The sequence below is a fragment of the Cheilinus undulatus genome, linkage group 13 (genome assembly GCF_018320785.1).
Source record: "Cheilinus undulatus linkage group 13, ASM1832078v1, whole genome shotgun sequence".
Taxonomy (NCBI): domain Eukaryota; kingdom Metazoa; phylum Chordata; class Actinopteri; order Labriformes; family Labridae; genus Cheilinus; species Cheilinus undulatus.
This window is the reverse complement of record NC_054877.1, coordinates 33,978,465-33,997,246: the sequence shown is the minus strand read 5'-3', so window position 1 is coordinate 33,997,246 and position 18,782 is coordinate 33,978,465. Positions and strand designations below refer to the sequence as shown.

The window sequence follows — 18,782 nt, the reverse complement described above, 5'->3', positions numbered from 1 at the left end:
AGGTCGCAGTGAATGCCTTATAGAATCTGAACTTTTCTAACCCTGTATCTAAAGGAGCCTTTTTGGGAGTGCAGAAAATGTAACACTGAAATATGATGTGTTTTGGGGATTGGTTTAGTTTAGAAATGTCTGTTGTTGGAGAGTATGTGCAAGTCAGACTCAGAAATTGCTGATGTAAATGTTGCTTCAGTGCTTGGATCACATTACCTTATCAAGCCATAGGTATGATATGTGTTTTTCAGACTTTATGGTAAAAACATAGACTCACAAATCCTTGCATGCTCTTCAGACTGGAGATTGAAACTGTTCCTTGGTTTCAGTGATACAGCTTTGACAAACAAATGCATTTGCTTGATTGACAGTGGACCACATTGAACCTGGATTTATTTGACATCTAGTGGCATAAAAGAACTGTTATATAGGTGTTTTTATTTCTGGTGGATGTAAAGTTTGGTCAACAAAATCTGTGCTTTATTATTTTCAAAAGCTAAAAATCTGAGAGGGGTCTGGCTGCAGACTGCAGATCTTAGACACCCCTTGCAGACCAGGTGTCAGACCAGGAATACATGCTTAAACTTTCAAAATAAAGTCAGATTAAACTTCTGGTTAGGGCTAGGGTAAGAGTTAAGCTTAAGGTTAGGCTACCAAAAGTTAAAAACCTGACCTGCAAAACCTAACTATGAAACATTTAATAAAGCTGACTTAACAGTTTGCTGGGCTGCACGGCAGCACAGGGGTTAGAGCTGTTGCCTCACAGCAAGAAGGTCCCTGGTGTGGAGTTTGCATGTTCACCCTGTGCATGCGTAGGTTCTCTCCGGATACTCCGGCTTCCTCCTACCACAAATCAGCTCATTAGGTTAACTGATCTCTCTAAATTAGCCGTAGGTGGTAATGTGAGTGTGCCTGGTTGTCTGTCTCTATATGTTAGCCCTGCGATTATGACCTTTGACTTGAAAATACTTGAGATTTAAACCTGTGCATGTTATCAAAAAGTGCCAGAATAATTTAATTCAACCAATCATTTTTTTCAACATTTGAAGTTGCACAGAGATATGAGGTAAGGCTAATGTTTGTTGAGATAATGCTCCAGACAGTGTTAACTTAATAGCTGAATAACTGAATAGGTGAAGCTGGAAACTACAGTGTTGTAGTTTAGTTATCTGACACTAAAGGGAAAGGTAACTCATTATGTGAACTGTGTTTATGAGTTGTTTAGGGCTCTAAATTCAAAGTGTAAGATTTTGGATTCGACTTAAAACTTGCCTGTCTTTTCTTAAAATTTGAATTTCATCTTGAGGCTTACTACTGACTGACAAACCCTGAATTTGATCCACCTCTGAATGGAATACACCATTAGCTTTGAGCATCAAAGTACCCCTTAAAATAACCCATACCCCTCGTTCATGTCAGCCAAAGAGAGGACACTTTCGTTTTGATTCATGTTAAAATAACTGTTATTATTAAAAGTCTACAGGAGATTTTCATGGTTCTGTCTTCTTAAATATAGTCATGAAGATTTTTACAATGAATTTCATTGTAGTTTCTGATGTCCAAAACACTATGAAGAATGAAATAGAGTTTATATTACAAGGACAATAATTATCTTCTTTTATCACATATCTGCAAATTCTCTGTGTAAGAATCATGACAAAATATTTTAACATCTATAACAAAAATGTCTTTTTGCATCTAGTTGCTCACTTTCTCACAGTGGTGCAAATATTCACCATAACAGCACTTTTTTTTATGAACTGTCACCATGCCCATTCTAACAGAAGTAGAATTATCATGGTAGAAGAGTTATTGATGCTGTGTTTCACCTCAGGGCCAGGTGATGTCCCACACAGTTACATCCCAGCACAGCTCTGCTAAAGTGGAGGGTCTGAAGGCTGCTACACCCTACGTGGTACAGGTCAGAGCTCGCACTGTGGCTGGGTACGGACGCTACAGCAACCCAATGGACTTCAGCACCAGCCTCCACAGTACGGACAAACTCTCCTGCTTTAATTCTGATCTTTTTAATCTACCGCCTTTAGCTTTAGCTTTCATAATGAGGGTTACAGCCGATGGTTTTTATGGCTGCCTTAATTAGTAGCCATTACACTTGCAGCACAGGCCAACCTTTAATCTCTCAGGCGGTGTTTCTGGTGTTATTTACTCATGTGTGTCCGCATGTTATGTTGTCCAGGTGACCCTCAGAAGTCGGTGCAGGACCAGCTGCCCCTCATTGTCGGCTCTGCCTCCGCGGGTCTGGTGGTTATTGTAGCCATGGTGGTTATCGCTGTGGTCTGCCTTAAGTAAGTGTTTGATATTTATTGCTGACAGCCTGAAGTACATGTTTCATTTTGTTAGTTAGAGCCTGAACAAAGAGGCTCATTAAATTTTAACATGCTTTCAAAGGGTGCATACTAACCCTTTAGCTTCAAAAAGATGCTCTGCAGAAAGAAAAAACACAGACCTCTACTGCGAGTTTCAGACCAAACGGATGTTTTATTCACAGTACCTGAAATGGTCTGATTATGTGAATGTGACTTTGTTTATGTGCATCTTGTTTACAGGAAGCAGCGCAGCGGCTCAGAGCTGGAGTACACAGAGAAACTGCAGCAATACAGTAAGTTAGTGTATACCCTGGGAACTGTTGCTCCTGTGTTCCTTTGGTCATGCTATTGCAGTTATCCACCTGATTTAATCAATTATCCAATCACCTGATTGAAGCAGGACCATTTCCCTATTAGCACAGAGGAAATCCTTAGCATTCTGTCTGTATCTTGTTATGCATGTACTCCTCTTTGTATGTGAGCTTTACTGTAAGATACAGTTCTTTTTGTGTATGTGGGAAGGGGGTTGTCACAAGATAAAATCCCCCACATGCTTTAGTCTGTGTTCCTTACAGTCCACGTTTTCTGTTCATTAATAAGCAATGACCCCGATCATTAAACTAATGAAGTTAGAAACAAAATTAATAAAGATCAGACACATCACATGTGACTTTAGATAAAAAGTCAACAAATGTTTCGATAATGAGTGGCAATTAATCAGTACGTGGAGTTTCTGCTGAGATATTCCTTTAATTTACTCTCTGGCTGTAAGAAAACGCCTATCTCCTACAAGGCCAAGGACACAGGCAGCATAACTTAGCTGAATTTAACATGCAGACTTGGAGCAAGGTAGCCCAACTCCTTCCAACATGTAATAAATCTGTGAAAACTACCCCCAGATTCTCAGTGATGGACTTTGTAGGAAAACAAGGTCATAATTTCAGTGTGAGGCTGCAGTCCAACTACACCCCATGAAGCACAAAGCGGCATTTTTACACTTTAGCTTCAGCAGGGAAGAACAGGAAAACAATAACACTAGTATTAGGAATGCATGCAGTTAGCTGGCTAAACGGTTAGATTCATATGGCAAATTAGCCAGTACTTGTGATTTAGAAGTCGATTAAACTAGTTACCTATCATTTTTTATAAACACAGGCAGAAATCCCAGTCATATATTCTTTTATACTCTTTTGTAGCTTCAAGTGGTGGCTGCTGACTTCCTGCCAGAGCTTTCCTCAGCACTTCGCCAGATGTAAACATGAGAAGCTTAAGGGTTAGCATGTCATAGGAACAGCGCGATATGACCTTTTTTTTAATCTAGAAAATGAAAGTAAAGTTGTATGTAAGCTGTTGAGGGTTATACTCATGTTTACTTACTATGAGTAACCACATTAAGCACAGTATTAGTCTGCAAAAAAAAAACGGTGGCTAATGGAGCTAACTGCTAATGTTAGCCACACTCTACACAGCATTTCAGGCTTACATTATACCCCGACACAATGACCCTGTAAGGAATTTGACTATTTTCTTAGGACTTTTTCCTCTAGAATGGTCAAGGAAACTGTTGCCTGGGAGCATCATTACATGGTAGTTAGATAGTTGCTCTGTGCCATCTGTTTTGCCCAAGTCAGTCTTTATGTTAAGCTAAGCTAACAAGCTTACTCATCAGAAACAGGAATGGTTGGTATAGATGTGCTAGCAGGCTAGGCCCTTCCTTTCTTATACAATAAAGATGAAAAGTTAATCCTCAAATACCTGGCAGAATTAATAGGACCAACACTTAAGCATCTCCTTACTCAAGAAAATGTATATTTTACTGAACATAGTTCATTAAAATACATTGTAGAATATGAAAGGAGAAAACTAGTTACTCCAAACTTGAAAAATGTATACCCGTACAAGCATCCCAGTGCCGGCTGCCAAGAAGCATCCCCACAGCATGATGATGATTCACAGTGGGGATGGTGTGCTTGTAGTGATATGTAGTGTTTGGTGTCAGCCAAATATTATGTCCAAAAAGAAGCATTTTGGTCTCATCAGACCAAAGAACTTTTTCCACTTCACCATGGAGTCTTTTACATGCCTTTAGGCGTACAGTAGTCAAGATTTAATATGAGTTTTTTACAGCAGTAGCTTTCTCTTTGCCAGTCTCTCATAGCTTTGACAGGTGAAGAGTCTCTCTCATCTCAGCTGCTGAAGCTTGTAACTCCTTCAGAGTTGTCATAGGTATCTTGTTGGCCTCTCCCACTAGTCTCCTTCTTGCACGGTCACTCAGTTAGTGAGGCGGCCTGACCTAGGCAGATTTATACATCCTTCCGTTTATTGATGATGGATTTAACTGAACTCCAGGGGATGTTTAGTGCCTTGGCATTTTTTTGTATCCACCCACATACTTATTCTTTTTAACAACCTGTCCTCTGAGTTGCTTGGCGTGTTCTTTTGTCTTCATGGTGTAATGGTAACCAGGAATACTAATTAACTAGTAACTGGGCCTTCCAGACACAGATGTCTTTATACTACATTACTTGAGCCACATTCACTGCACTCACTTGATCCTCATTTCATTAACTGTGAGACTACTAGCACCAATTGGCTGGACCTCTGCACTTATTTTACCTTGCATATTTTTGTTTAATTGAAATTACTTTGTAAGTTTGTAGTTTTTTTGTGTTATTTTATGCCAATAAAGACAAATTATATTGACCATGATTGATTTATAAAGATCACTTACAGGTTGAAACATCTGAGGGGGTGAATACTTTTTATAGGCACTATAAGCCTGTGATGTAGGCCTGCCTGCTAACTTCTCTGTGACTTTTTCTTCTGTTCAGTTTCTCCAGGGGTCAAAGTCTACATTGACCCCTTCACCTATGAGGACCCCAATGACGCCGTTCACGAGTTTGCCAAAGAGATCGACATCTCCTGTGTGAAAATAGAAGAAGTCATCGGTGCAGGTAAACAGCGTGGTTGTTTTTGTCCACGAGGGCTGAGAAGATTCAGGTTTATTAATCATTTATTGGAACAAGAGTGTGCCATCAAGCCTCGAGGTTTGTTCTGTAAGAAAGTCCCTCTCTAGGATTCAGAGTGTGCATGAGAGCTGCCGGTGGGAAGGATTGAAGTGAAAATCTTCTCGCTCGCTCTTCTCCCTTGAGTCCATTTTTTCTCTTTCTTTCTGTCTCCAGCGGCATGTTGTGTCCTAACTTCACCTTAAAATGACAGTGTGGTCCTGCTCGTCCAACCCTCCCTCTCTCTCTCTCTCTTTCTCTCTCTCTCTCTCTTCCTTGAAAACACTCAGGCACCACATACAGACCCCCAAAACTCCTCGCCTATCCTCTGTCTCCTTTCACCGCTCCCAGGTTGCACACTCGACCGATCCCTGCCACTCCCTCTCTCCCCAACATTTTTGACCTCTGATCTCCCCTCCTCTTCTCAAGTCCTCTCCTGCAGCTGAAGCCGACCCTCGACTCTCTCAAATTCAGCTCCTTCACTCCTGAATCCAACCAGTAACGTTCCCTGCACTTTCCCTCCACCCCTCCTCTCACTCGCCCCCTTTTGCCCCATCACCCTCACCCCCTTCCTCCTATCCCCTCCCTCCCCCGCCATTTTCTTTCAATTCAGGTGAGTTTGGCGAGGTGTGTCGCGGACGTCTCAAACAGGCCAGCCGCAGAGAGATAGTCGTGGCGATCAAGACACTGAAGGCTGGCTACACCGAGCGTCAGAGGCGGGACTTCCTTGCAGAGGCTTCCATTATGGGCCAGTTTGACCACCCAAATGTGATCCGGCTGGAGGGCGTCCTGACTAGGAGCTGCCCCGTCCTCATCATCACAGAGTTCATGGAGAACGGAGCGCTGGATTCTTTCCTCAGGGTAAGCCTGGCGAGAGGCGTGTGCCGCGGCGACACCTCTGACAGAGAAGATTACTTTCTGTTTGTATCAAAGCACACACGCAGACAGTCATTCACGACACCTCTGGGTTATCGGAATGTTTTACTCTCTGTAAAACACCCCGAGGCGCTCGCTTGCTGAGTGATAGAGATTAAATGTGCAATATAACGCCTGCAGACAGGCATAGTGTCTCTGCCTGACGTGACTGACTGATGCTGACAGGCTTTGCAACGCTCAAACTCCTGGTGGAAAACTGTCACACAGCAGACCTTTGGATGCGTTCGCGGCTCTGTATTAGAGAGTCTTTGTGCAACTGCAGAATACATTACTGATCAGGGTTTGTTACAGACCACCTCCACCTACACAAACTGCTGAACAAAGGCGAGGTGAGAAATGAGGTGTCACACAGTACATTTCCAGCTGCGTGGGGGCCATTACATGTCATTTACATCCAGTCAACGTGTTTTCTTGCGTGGCTGTGCTGTGAAAAAGTCCACTTACTGTAAATGTTCTGCTGGATGAGGTTGTTTAATGCGTTTGATGGATCGATGGCTTTCTGCTGGTTGTTAAGTGTTGTGCAGCTGATTGTTAGGAGGTTGAGAATTTTTGGATCATCACTGAAAGAAGCAGGCTTGTTTATCTCTTTGTTAGGAGGGTAGATGCTATAATTCTGGGTCGCCTTGACTGTAGACCTTGGTTACATATCTTGCCTGTCTTTTTTTTGTATGTCTTTCATATCTCTATAGCCATGAATTGCTAAGTTCTTAAAATCAAATGTGAAAGAGTTTAACAATTGAAGAGAAAATGCTTTACTGAGACCATTATGCCTGAGATTCAAAAGGAGACACATTTCAGCTGATGCTGATAAAGGTTTCTCAAACAAAGTACCTAACGTTGCTGACTCCATTGTCACTAATGTGTTATTCCACTGCCTTGATCTGTTTCAGTGAGGGGAGACTTAATTTCAAGGGAACAATAACTTATTTAACACGCTTAGAAAAGGATGTTAAAGAGTAGAGATGCAAATCTTTAAGTGTCTCACAACTTGATTCAGAACTGATTTTCGATTCAAACCAATTCCTGATTCACAACACATCCTCTTTTTTTATATAAAGAAGTATAATTGTAGCATCGGCTCCAGTCTGAGTGTTGAGGGGCTCGGAATTATTTGAAGTTAAAAAGCTAAATAAAATGTGCTCAAAGTAATCCTTTTAAGCATAATTATAGCATTTTAATCAACCAAATACAATAATAACAAGAAAAACAGTAATTTGTGCTTGAATTAAAAAATGTTTTAATATGAATTTAATGTCTGGCCTCAAGCAGGAAATCACTGACTCATCAGCAGAACAAAACTTCATAAATCTAAAGCCTACACTGTAAGCAATGCTGTAGGAAAGGGGGTGTTGTAACAAGTGTATGTGTTAACTGGTGACTTTTCAGCTGAAAGTGTCAGCGGTTGTCAAGGTTACAACATTGTTAAAACACTAAACATTTACCATTATGTCTAAGATACGCTTATGATATATAAATTTAATGAAAAAGTCAAAAAAAGGGCTCTTTAAGTTTTCAATATGTTACTATCCCATACACATTGGATGTATTGTCACCAGTTCACCAAAGGTCACATACTATACAAAACACACTTTTTCAGGCTTTTCTGGCAAAAATATGGGCCCCTGGCAAGTCCAAAACCCCCCAAAGAATCAGAAAAACCATTCCCTCCCACCCTCTCTTTTTCTATCTTTCAGAAAATGTGTGCCAAAACAAACCGTTGTCAGATTTTCCCCCTCATGATGTCATGTGGGGAGTTAGCCCCACCCCCAGGTTCGGTTGGCCCTCCCCGCTTGGAAAAAATTTTCACCCTCCACTCCTGATCCTCCTCTCAGCTGATGATGAGGAGAGCCACGTCCATTTCCTGAGAGGGGCGGAGTCAGACAGCTCATTAACATTTAAAGCCGCAGACACATAAGCCTGTTCTGAGCAGGGCTGAAACAGAGGGGTTTTTAGACATGCAAAATTCCAATACTGGTGTGTTACAGCGCTCTGGTAAGGGGGGCGGGGTTTGCAGACTGACAGAACTGGAAAACAGATTTCAAATTTGGTTGACTGCTTTAAAGAAGTTGTGCTGAAATGTGGATTTAAAGTCATTGTTTTGTCAGGATATAAGACCACTTGGTTGATTTATAAGACTCATGCCACAAAACAAACTTAATATATCCACCTTTTTTCTGGGGGCTCTACTGTGGATGTGATTATTGATGGAACTTCTGGTGATATAACAGACGAAAAAAAAAATGTTGCTCCCAGTGGCTAACTATAGTGGCTAAACACCAATGGCGGTTCTTTTGAAAGGAATTCATCCTCACATTGGCAAATACTGCTTCATTACAAACTGTAAAATTTGTTATATTATCTGAAATGTCTGAGTCCTGATAGGCTAACTGTCGCTCCTTTTGTGGTTGTAATAATGTGTCTTTAACAGCTGTGGTGTTTTAAACATGATGTTTACTGTCTGAATACCTTAAGGATGTGATTCTTCAGAAATTAAGACAGAATTTCTTTTTAATCTACCTGAAGCGGTGACCACGTGAATCATGGATATTAATATAAATAATATGAGAGGAGTGACTTGTTTGTGAAATAATAAAAATTTAGTGAAAGATTTGCACATAAGCAGTTCAACCAAACAGAAATTTTGACAAATTTCCAGGAGTTCTTGTTTCTCTAAGTTTTTGGACTTTCTGCTTGTGGTGGTTATTTGTCCCTACAGATTGTATATTTTGGCCCCAGAACTTTGCAAAATTGAGATGAAAATGTTCTTAAATTCTCTTAAAATTATAAAAAACGAACATTTTCACATGTGCTCAGAACACCCAAAAACTTCTTCAGTATGAGCAGTTATTTCTTGCCAGCCTCCTGGTAAAAATCTCTGCATAAACTCAGAAGTATGCTGGAAAATCACAAATATCTGGCAACCAGCCAGAGACCACTGACCGTACAGTGAACATTTTGTGAACTGTTTTAACTTGACACACCAGTTAGACTGTTTGATATGTCCATGGCATGAAATAAATTTCACATCTTAGTGGGTGAGTGGACAAACATTGTCTTTGTCACATTCATTACAGGTCAATCATAGCAACAACGCATTTGACGTAGCAGGCAGGTACCTCCGAGGAGGGGTATAAGCTTGAAAGCAGCTGTTTTCTAGTCAGTACATGATTCTCGCTGTTTTTTTTGTTTTTTTTTAATTTACACCACAACAACACCACGTCTGTAGCTACGTCCTCTTGTCCCTCAGTGACACTGATTGGTTCAGGTTTTTCTTGACTGGAAGCAAGTATTTCAGCTAAAAGCTTTGCTAGATAGATGCCTGAATACGACGTGAAATCTGGCCAATCAATCAGCTTAGCAAGGCTCTGCAACCTGTGCTGAGGAATCCCACCCCATTCTTTTTTGGTGAATCTCTAAAGATTTGATGGTCTTCTGACATGAGCCTTGGTCTTCAGTTCACCCCACAGTTTTTCAATGGGATTCAAGTCAAGGCTTTGTGCGGCCACTCAATCACGCTAATTTTGGTCTTCTGGAGGTAGTTCTTCACCAGGTGTGACGTATGTTTTAGGTTGTTGTCATGCTGGAAGACAAAGCGATGACCCAGATCAGCTTTGTTGCTGACTGCTTCAGGCTTTCTTTCAAAATCTCCACATATCCTTTCTTCATGATTCCTTCCACCTTTGCGAGATTCTCAGTTCTAGACACACTGAAGCATCCCTACAGCATAATATCCCACCACCATGTTTCACTGTGGGGATGGTGTTTTTTGGTTGATACGCCTCTCCCTTCTTTCCCCTAACATAAGCAACGTCTCTGGCCAAAGAGCTCTAGTTTAGTTCCATCTGACCAAGGACATGCTTCCAGTATTCATAATCCTTCTCAAGGTTGTCCTTTGTACACTTCAGTTTGGCTTGAAGGTGTCTCTTCTGCAGAAGTGGAGTTTTTCTTGGTCTGCAACCTCTCTTTCCATTCCTGTGCAGGTCTCTAGTGATTGTCTTCTTTGAGACTACAATTGCTCACTTAACAGTTGTTCTGGGGTCTTTAGACACATCTCTAACTAGTTTCCTTTCTTTCTCTGAAATCTTTCTCTTCCTGCCTCTTCCAGGCTTGCTCTGAACTGTGTGGCTCTCTTTAAATGTCTTGATTATACTTCTCACTCCAGTTCTTGACACTTAGAAACACTGTGATAACTTTGTAGATCCTTCCCTTGCTTTGGGAGCATCAGCAATTCTTTTTCTCAAGTCTAAACTGATTTCTTTTGTTTTTTTGGTTTTTTTTTTTCTATGATGCTTTCTCAAACAACACTTCAAACCCTTACTGAAGTTTTTACACTGTGTGTAAATGAGAAAACAGCCCTCAGTTTTTAACTTGATTTTACAAGCTTTGAGTGTTACAAATATAAAGCACATCATTGCACAACAGCAGTTTGTGCTACAGCTCAACAAAAAAGGTCAGTTCTAAAGGGGTTAATTATTTTGACCCTGGTGTTTTTTGTGAAATAATTTTATTTCTCTGTCCACAGTATCCAAAATATGACTAGTATGTCTGGAAACACAGCGTTAAAGATTCCTTTCTCTGTTTAACATCACTTGGGAAATACTTAGGAAAAAACGAAATCTTAATGTGGGACTAATAATTTTTTCCTCATCTGTGAAGAACAATATTCCCAATATGATGTTGCTTTGCAGATTCTCTTGCCTTGTGCACCACTTCAGGACCATTCTTTTATATCATGTCTTGCCTCCTGAGACCTCAGACCCCCTCCTATCTGACAAGAATAGTCTCCTACTGTGATGTGCACCATAGTTTCATTGATAAACCTCAGTAGATAGACTAAAGATTCTCAAATTGAGGACAAAAAACATGTTCAAATCCTTAAATGTGAAATTCATCTAATGTTAGATGTCTCCATGACAGTATGATATAGTTGAGTGTATGCATACTCTCATTCCTGACAGCAAACAATGCTGATTATTACCTCAAACTTCTGTAGATACTTAAAGTTGCTGACATGTTTTGTCCATGTTGCAAATTGCTTCATAATACCCAGTTAGAATTAAATTATTTTGACAATCAATCTAAGTGTATATATTGAAGTGATCATTGGGGTATTTTGTAAACAGAATTGATTTTGCTGCTTTAGTCTTGTGAGATGTTTTCAATATCTGAGTGATTATTCAACTCAACATGTTTGGATTCTGTATTGTTCCCACAAAGAGAGAGCAGATTGAAATAGCTCCGATTACATTCAGTATCGATTAATCTGACAATTGTTTTCTCAAAAATCCCTTAATCATCTTGTTTATGAGATGTCAGAAAATAGCAAAGCCCCAGGTGGCGTCTACAAATAGCCTGTTTTGTCCAGCCAACGGTTTACTGTCAAATAAGAGAGGCAGAAAATCGTCACATCTGAGGAGCTGAAAGCAAAATCATTGTCATTTTGTCTTAACAACTGACTGAAACGATGAAACAATTATCAGGTAATTGCCAATTTATTTGTCTGTTGGAAACGTGGTTGTGGGATTTTGGACGCTGTAATGGACAATATTTACTGTTTTCCTGACATGAAGTGATTAATCAATCATTAGCTTCAGAGTCCAGCCTGAGTCTCTTCCTCCTTCTCACCCTCCTCCTCTCACTCAGCTGTCCCACAATAACACCACCGGCCTGTGCTGTCTTCACCCCCGCTCCCCCAATGTCACCCAGCCTGTGACTCAGAGGAACTTTGAGTTCTTCTCTAACGAGGACACGCTAGAGTTAACCACACAAACTACGGACAAACTGTCAGTGTGTGTCTCATGGGAAGTCGTTCATCAGCTGTAGAGACGCACACGCAAAGAGCATGTGCACATTAGAGGCAGATATAGAGAAATAACACATTCATGCATACACTCGGCTCTGGCTTTGAGCGCCTGCTATGAATCATGGCTGTTTACACATCCATCCATCCCAGCGTGCTTTGCTGTCAGACTTCAGTGGAGTGTGCAGACTACAAAGCAGGATGTTTATGGTTTTGTCATGTCACATCTTGTGTTCTTTGCCGTCTCTTTTCGGAGTCAAAGACGGGATTGATTATGTCGAAAATTGTTTCTTTTTTTTCCCATCAAACCTCTGCTTAATATTCAGGTCATGAAAGAAAACCTCATAGGGTAGATTCAGCCTCTTCAGGTTTGCAGAAATTCTCTTTTTTAAAGTGGGTAATTGCTTATTGACTCACCATTGATTGGTTTCAATCCACACAGATCAGGTTTCAAGAGCCTTTGCTGGGTGGAGTCCTGATTTATAAGCGTCTCCAGTTCATCCCACCATGTCACGCTTTATAAACGTGGAGAATCTGAAATTAAACCCTCAAACCCTGATCGCAGATTTTGTTTCATGCTTTTCAAATGTTAATAAGAAAGGGCAAAATCTGCAAATGAAGGGCTTTTTTAAAATGAGGAAAATAAGCTTTGAGCAACATGCATTTATAATTGCAGGAGGATTTTTGCTTTAATGTTTTCAAGCTGAGAAATGCAAACAAAGCTTTTTGTTTAATCAGGATCAGGTCAGCACATTCAGCGATTTTTACCTGCATAAAATCCCCATCTTAAAACATACTTGAAATGGAGAGAAACCCTTCTTTTCCTACATTTTGAGTTCTAAAGCATAGAATAAAATTTAAAAAGTTTTGAAGATAAGATCGGATAAGATAAGGAATATCTTATCTTAAAAACTTTTTAAAATTTTGTCCTATGTTTACAAAAGTTTTCTTTACTTTACACAGCTTTTTCTTTAAAAGCCCAATGATTTTGTCTTCTTTATTTGTGTTTTCTCTTTCTTTATAGTTTTATTTTACTGTGTTCATGAACCACTTGTATCTGGAAAAGTATTCTATAACAACTGATTGCGGATGCATGAATACATAACACAACCATTAAAAATTGATACAAATAAGGAACATATATCCACTTTATTCCTATACCCATAATGCAATGCGTGAATTCTAGATTGACTTCTGGTGCCATCTATAAAAACGTTTTTTCCATAGTAAAAAGATGCTAATACTGATGATTTAGCAACCTCGAGATATAAAAATGTATGAAAGTCACCTGTTACACCCCAAACAGGATGATGTGATTATTTCTTTGCCTCTGTTACCGAGGGATGAGAGGACAATATGAGACAGTTGTCTCAGATAACGTACACAAGCAAGGCCGGCCATAAGGGGGGATAAAGGGGAGAGTTTCCTCGAGCCCTGCCAAATAGGGGGCCCACGGAGGTCATCAAAATCATGATCCATTTTAAACTTAAGCAGTAATAACCATATTTGATTTTTACATGAATATAACCACTTTTATCAGAGCAACAAAAATATAAACATTTTCATCTATTAATAAAAAAACATTTGTCAAAACCACTCTTCTAAAAAAGAAATGACCTTTTTTGGGTAATGATAACAATGTAGATGGACACACTGAGCTAAACCACCTGGTAAAGTACTGTCAGACGTCAGGATACAAGAAAATACAGAAGATATAACAGTGAGAACTTTAGTGGAAAAAACATAATAATTGCAAAATGCCGCAAAGATGGGTCACAAATGGTTATAAGTAAGAAAAAAAAGTGGCGAACATTTGTTTAAAGAGGCAAAAGGTGGCAGAAATTGGTAAAAGTGCCACAAAAGTGGCAAAAAGAGGTCAAAAGTGGCCAAAAGGGTTGAAAAGTGTTTATTAGTGCCAAAAAAGTGGTGAAAATTGGTTAAAAAGTGCCAAAAAGTAGCTGAAATGGGCTAAATAGAATTAAAAAGTGACAGAAAAGTGGTGAAAATTGGTGAAAAGTAGCAGTAAGGTGTAAGAAGTGGCAAAAAATATGGTGAAAATGGGTTAGAAGTGGTAAGATTAAACTGTGTCGACATCAGACCCAATAGTTAGACACACTTTTCAGCTTCAAATGTGCTGTTAGCTATTAATGCTAGCACCAATGCTACTGGTTCCACACACATGCGTTCACATTTTGAAAGATTACTACTGGGAAGGCCCATTGGCACATACCAGCACTCAGACATTTCATAAAATTCAACTCATAACTTGTAGCTTGAAACAGCATTTGGCGAGATGTTTTGTTTTGTTTTGTTTTGTTTTTTTGAAAAATGAAGCCTTGTTTGCTAAATTGAAGATGAGGTATCTGCTATTGGTGTATATATATACTGTATATATATACATATATATATATATATATATATATACATGTATATATATATATACATATATATATGTATATATATATATATATATATTTGTATATATATATATATACATGTGTATATATATATATATATATATATATATATATACAAATGTATATATATATATACATATATACATGTATATATATATATATATATTTGTATATATATATATATATACATGTATATATATATATATATATATATATATATATATATATATATATACTGTATATATAGTAATTTTTTTGTTTTTAGCCACATGTTTTAAAATTATTTTCCTAAAACTGGAATTTTTCAAAGGTCCGTTTGGGAGACACAAGTGTCACATTTTAAAATGCAAAAATAGGCATTGTCTTTGTAGCTACATTACATCACTGAAATAAATATAAACAAATATTTATTTAAATAAAATTTATATTCATAGCAAAAGAGGTGGGACGTAGCCTCATTTTTTCAAGGCATTAGATTCAAATAATCACATTTATTTATGAAATTACTTCAGTTCTAGTCTTTGTTAAAATAGTAATAATAATTGTGATAAAAATGAGTGCCATGATATGTTGGGTATAGTAGGCCGAGGGTGTTGTGAGGCTGCATTCATACAAATGACTTTTTTTAATCAGGGCTTCACAGTGTACCACAGTTTTATCATTATTGCAATTTCAGCCTTTGCAGTGAACACATTCTAAGTCTGACATAATTTTAGTAAATAGGACAAAACATTTAATGTATAGAAGCAAAGCTTTCTAACTCAGCAAGCTGGAGGCCTGTATTTTAGAATATCCCATTCATATCCTTATCATAATATTGAACAATTTTATTACTAGCACTGTCAAAAGTTTGATCCTTTTAATTTATTTAATTACAGATTAATTTAATTACAGATCAAAGATGCGGTTTAAACATGTATGCAGATGAATTGCACTCTGAAGCATCACACAGCTTTAATGCTTTGTAACTTTAATGAAAACAAATGCTAAAATAGTTTATGTTCTTAATTGCATGATTTTACCCATTCTTACGATCAACACCTTTTGGAGATCAGTTAACAATGAGACAACCTGCCCTCAGCTTCTCCTCCTGCTGTGCCTGTTTGTCTCTGGTGAGATACACACATATAAAACATAGATGCATACACAAGTGTTGAGCTTCACTGAAACTACATCTACATCAAGTTTGGATGGACTCTTTCAGATTTTTTCACGGGATTATTATGAAATCTAACATTAATGCAATCCTTTGCATGTTGTTGATACATAGATTACAAAGCTGGTGATTAACTAGATTGTTTTTTAATTGACAGACTAGTTATTACACATAATTTTGACCCATTTTCACAAAGTTCAAATACAAAAACAGACTCAAAAGCTCAAAAGTGTCTGAATCAAATGTAAATTTCCCCTTGTCAAGCCTACATAAACCCACTGAATTTATATGGAATAATTTTTGTGCTTTTTTAGATCACAGTTTATATTTGGGCATCACCATTCCCCCTTTCATTCAGCCCTACATTTAATAGTCCTCACTGATATAATGTTATTATTAAGACTGCCTATTGTTGCCTCCACCTTTCAGAATGAGAGAAATTCCTTCAGTTGCCTGGTTGTGATTGTTGCCGCTCCCTCCTTGTTTTTGCATTGGAGCCAACACTGAGTGTTAATGGGTTTAGTCCGACAGTAAAAACTCTAATTAATCAGCTAATTGGACAGCGTGCATGAAAAGGTCAGCTGTCAGTGACTGTCAGGAGCATGATGACAGATGTCATGTTTATGTGGCCTCGGTGACTGATCGACTCTCTGGTATTTTCTCCTTATCTCCCCTCTTTACTCTTCCCTATCGTCTTCTTCCTCGTATTTCAACCAATCTTTTTTTCTCATTTCTCATTCCCTCTCTTCCCTCGCCTCCTTCATTAACCTCCTCTCCCGCTCTCTTCCTTCCCCATCCCCCTCCTCCCCGCTCTGTCTCTGGCTGCTGTATGTTTTTGCAGCTGAACGACGGGCGCTTCACGATGACACAGCTGGTCGGGATGCTGCGTGGCATCGCCGCTGGGATGAAGTACCTGTCAGATATGAACTACGTCCACCGAGACCTTGCTGCCCGGAACATTCTGGTCAACAGCAACTTGGTGTGCAAGGTCTCAGACTTCGGCCTGTCACGCTTTCTGGACGACACATCTGCTGACCCCACTTACACCAGCTCCCTGGTCAGTATTTGTGTGTGGCTGCATGTTTGTATACATGTTTAATTGAGTGAGTTAATTCTGTCCCCTTCACTCGTCTCACATGTACATATGGAAGCATGTGAGACTGCTCATGTGTGCCAATATTTGCGTTAGCGTGCAAAGCCTTGTGTGAAATTTGCATTAGCTTCTGCATGTCTGTGTTTGCTGTCATGAGACTACTGTGTGACTGTAGTTTTTCAACCCCCACTCTGTGAGCAGGGAGGAAAGATTCCCATCCGGTGGACGGCGCCGGAGGCCATCGCCTTTAGGAAGTTCACGTCTGCCAGCGATGTGTGGAGCTACGGCATCGTCATGTGGGAGGTGGTGTCCTATGGAGAGCGGCCATACTGGGACATGAGCAACCAGGATGTGAGTGAGCTTTTCATGTTACAAACAAACATTAGGTTTCCCTCTGTGGGTTTTGTGTCTACAGCTCCTTTTACACATGAAGTCTGCACAATTTCAGCAACGATTTTTCTAGAATTACCTTTCAGTGGTATGATTGATCACAATCTCAAAACTTGGAACGATCTACACTCACACCAGGGCTCCTGCCCCATACTGTGCCACAGCATGAATGCCCCCTTTCCTCAGTCTCCCGCTGACCTGTACTCACATTGGTCCAGGCCCAAGCAGCCCTGAGCACTGGTACATATTGTCATCATGTCATAATACAACACGCATGCATGCTTTGATCAGAAGAAGGGCAGTCTTGTGGTGAAAAAATAGAGAGCAACACAGAGAAAATGGCTGCAACTTTACTCACCTTGTGGCTCTAGTTGTTACGGTCAGATACAGTCTAATACTAGCATATTTCTCTAACATGTATGGCAGCACATGAATTAACTTCTTTTATATGATATGTCCAGAATTTCAACATACCTTTTCAAGTATTGCAACAAAAAAGTATCAGTGAAATCAACAAAAAAGATGCCCCGAGGCAGTCACAAGGTTAATATGCTCATTATTATGATATCAGTAAATATTCAAAGCAAACAGGTTTCTACAGACATTTCCAACAGAGCTGGGAAATCTATCAATATCTCACGATTTGGTTCTGATTCTGGAGGTCATTATTTGATTTGAGAATCAGTTTTTGATTTAAACCTATTCCTGATTCACAACACATTCCCTATTTGTTAAAAGGAGGTTCTTATATCAGGATTTACTCCAGTTTGTGCTGCACTGTTAATTTTGGCAGCTTTTAACTGTATTCACAATCTTTACATAAAAAATGCCTTTGACTTTTAGTCACATTTAAGTCATTAACAATTTTAGTCTAATTTTAGTTGATGAAAACTCAAGTTTCAGTCGGTAAAAAGTCCTTTTATTCTAGTCTTTACCTGAAAGATGACACATGGATTTGGGCTTGTATAGTGCTTTTCTAGTCATCTGACTACTCAGAGTGCTTTTAAAACGCTACACCTACCCATTCACACCCTTTTACACCACATTCATACAATGATGGCAGAGGTTACTTTGGAGAATTAGCCGTTAGTATCCCATTTAAATGCTTCCATACCAACATACACACCCCCAACGAACCAGTGGGAGCACTTTGGGGTTAAGTGTTTTGCCCAAGGACACAGTGGCATGTGATGGCAGGAGCTGGGGATCGAATCCCACAAGCTTCCAATTGCAGGACAACTGACTACCAACTGATCCACAGTCCCCTCAAGTCAAGACATTCACTTTCTTTGAGCTAATTAAATCAACCATACTGTAAAATTTATATAAATGTAAAACACTCATAAAAATTGACTTCTTTTTCTGAAAAATCAGCAGATCCTCTTTTTTTACTCATCTTTCAGGACAGGTCTCATGACTTTACCAAATACATGTACATCTAATTTTGACACCATCAGAGCAGACAGCCCAGACCCCCCCCCCACCCCTTTTCCATGAAGTTTTGTCTGAACTTTCCCATTCTTTCTGGTTTTAGTCAACAAAATTATCACTGCTTATGTGCACTAGAGAGCTGTAAATTATTATTTGACATTAAGAAATATATTACAATGTATTAAAGATAATATATCCTTTTATCTTTTAAAGCCTATTGTATCATATCAGATACA

General features: G+C 39.2%; 1 protein-coding gene across 1 annotated transcript in view; it reads left to right on the top strand.

Moving 5' to 3' along the window:
* The window catches only part of ephb3a (eph receptor B3a), a 61,005-nt gene that overhangs the window by 32,518 nt on the left and 9,705 nt on the right, over positions 1-18,782 (top strand). Inside the window, exons 7-13 of the mRNA XM_041802790.1 lie at positions 1,826-1,982; positions 2,189-2,297; positions 2,559-2,611; positions 5,150-5,272; positions 5,937-6,184; positions 16,474-16,689; positions 16,927-17,076. Of these exons, the coding sequence (XP_041658724.1) occupies positions 1,826-1,982; positions 2,189-2,297; positions 2,559-2,611; positions 5,150-5,272; positions 5,937-6,184; positions 16,474-16,689; positions 16,927-17,076 (1,056 nt within the window). The remainder of the gene's footprint in view (positions 1-1,825; positions 1,983-2,188; positions 2,298-2,558; positions 2,612-5,149; positions 5,273-5,936; positions 6,185-16,473; positions 16,690-16,926; positions 17,077-18,782) is intronic.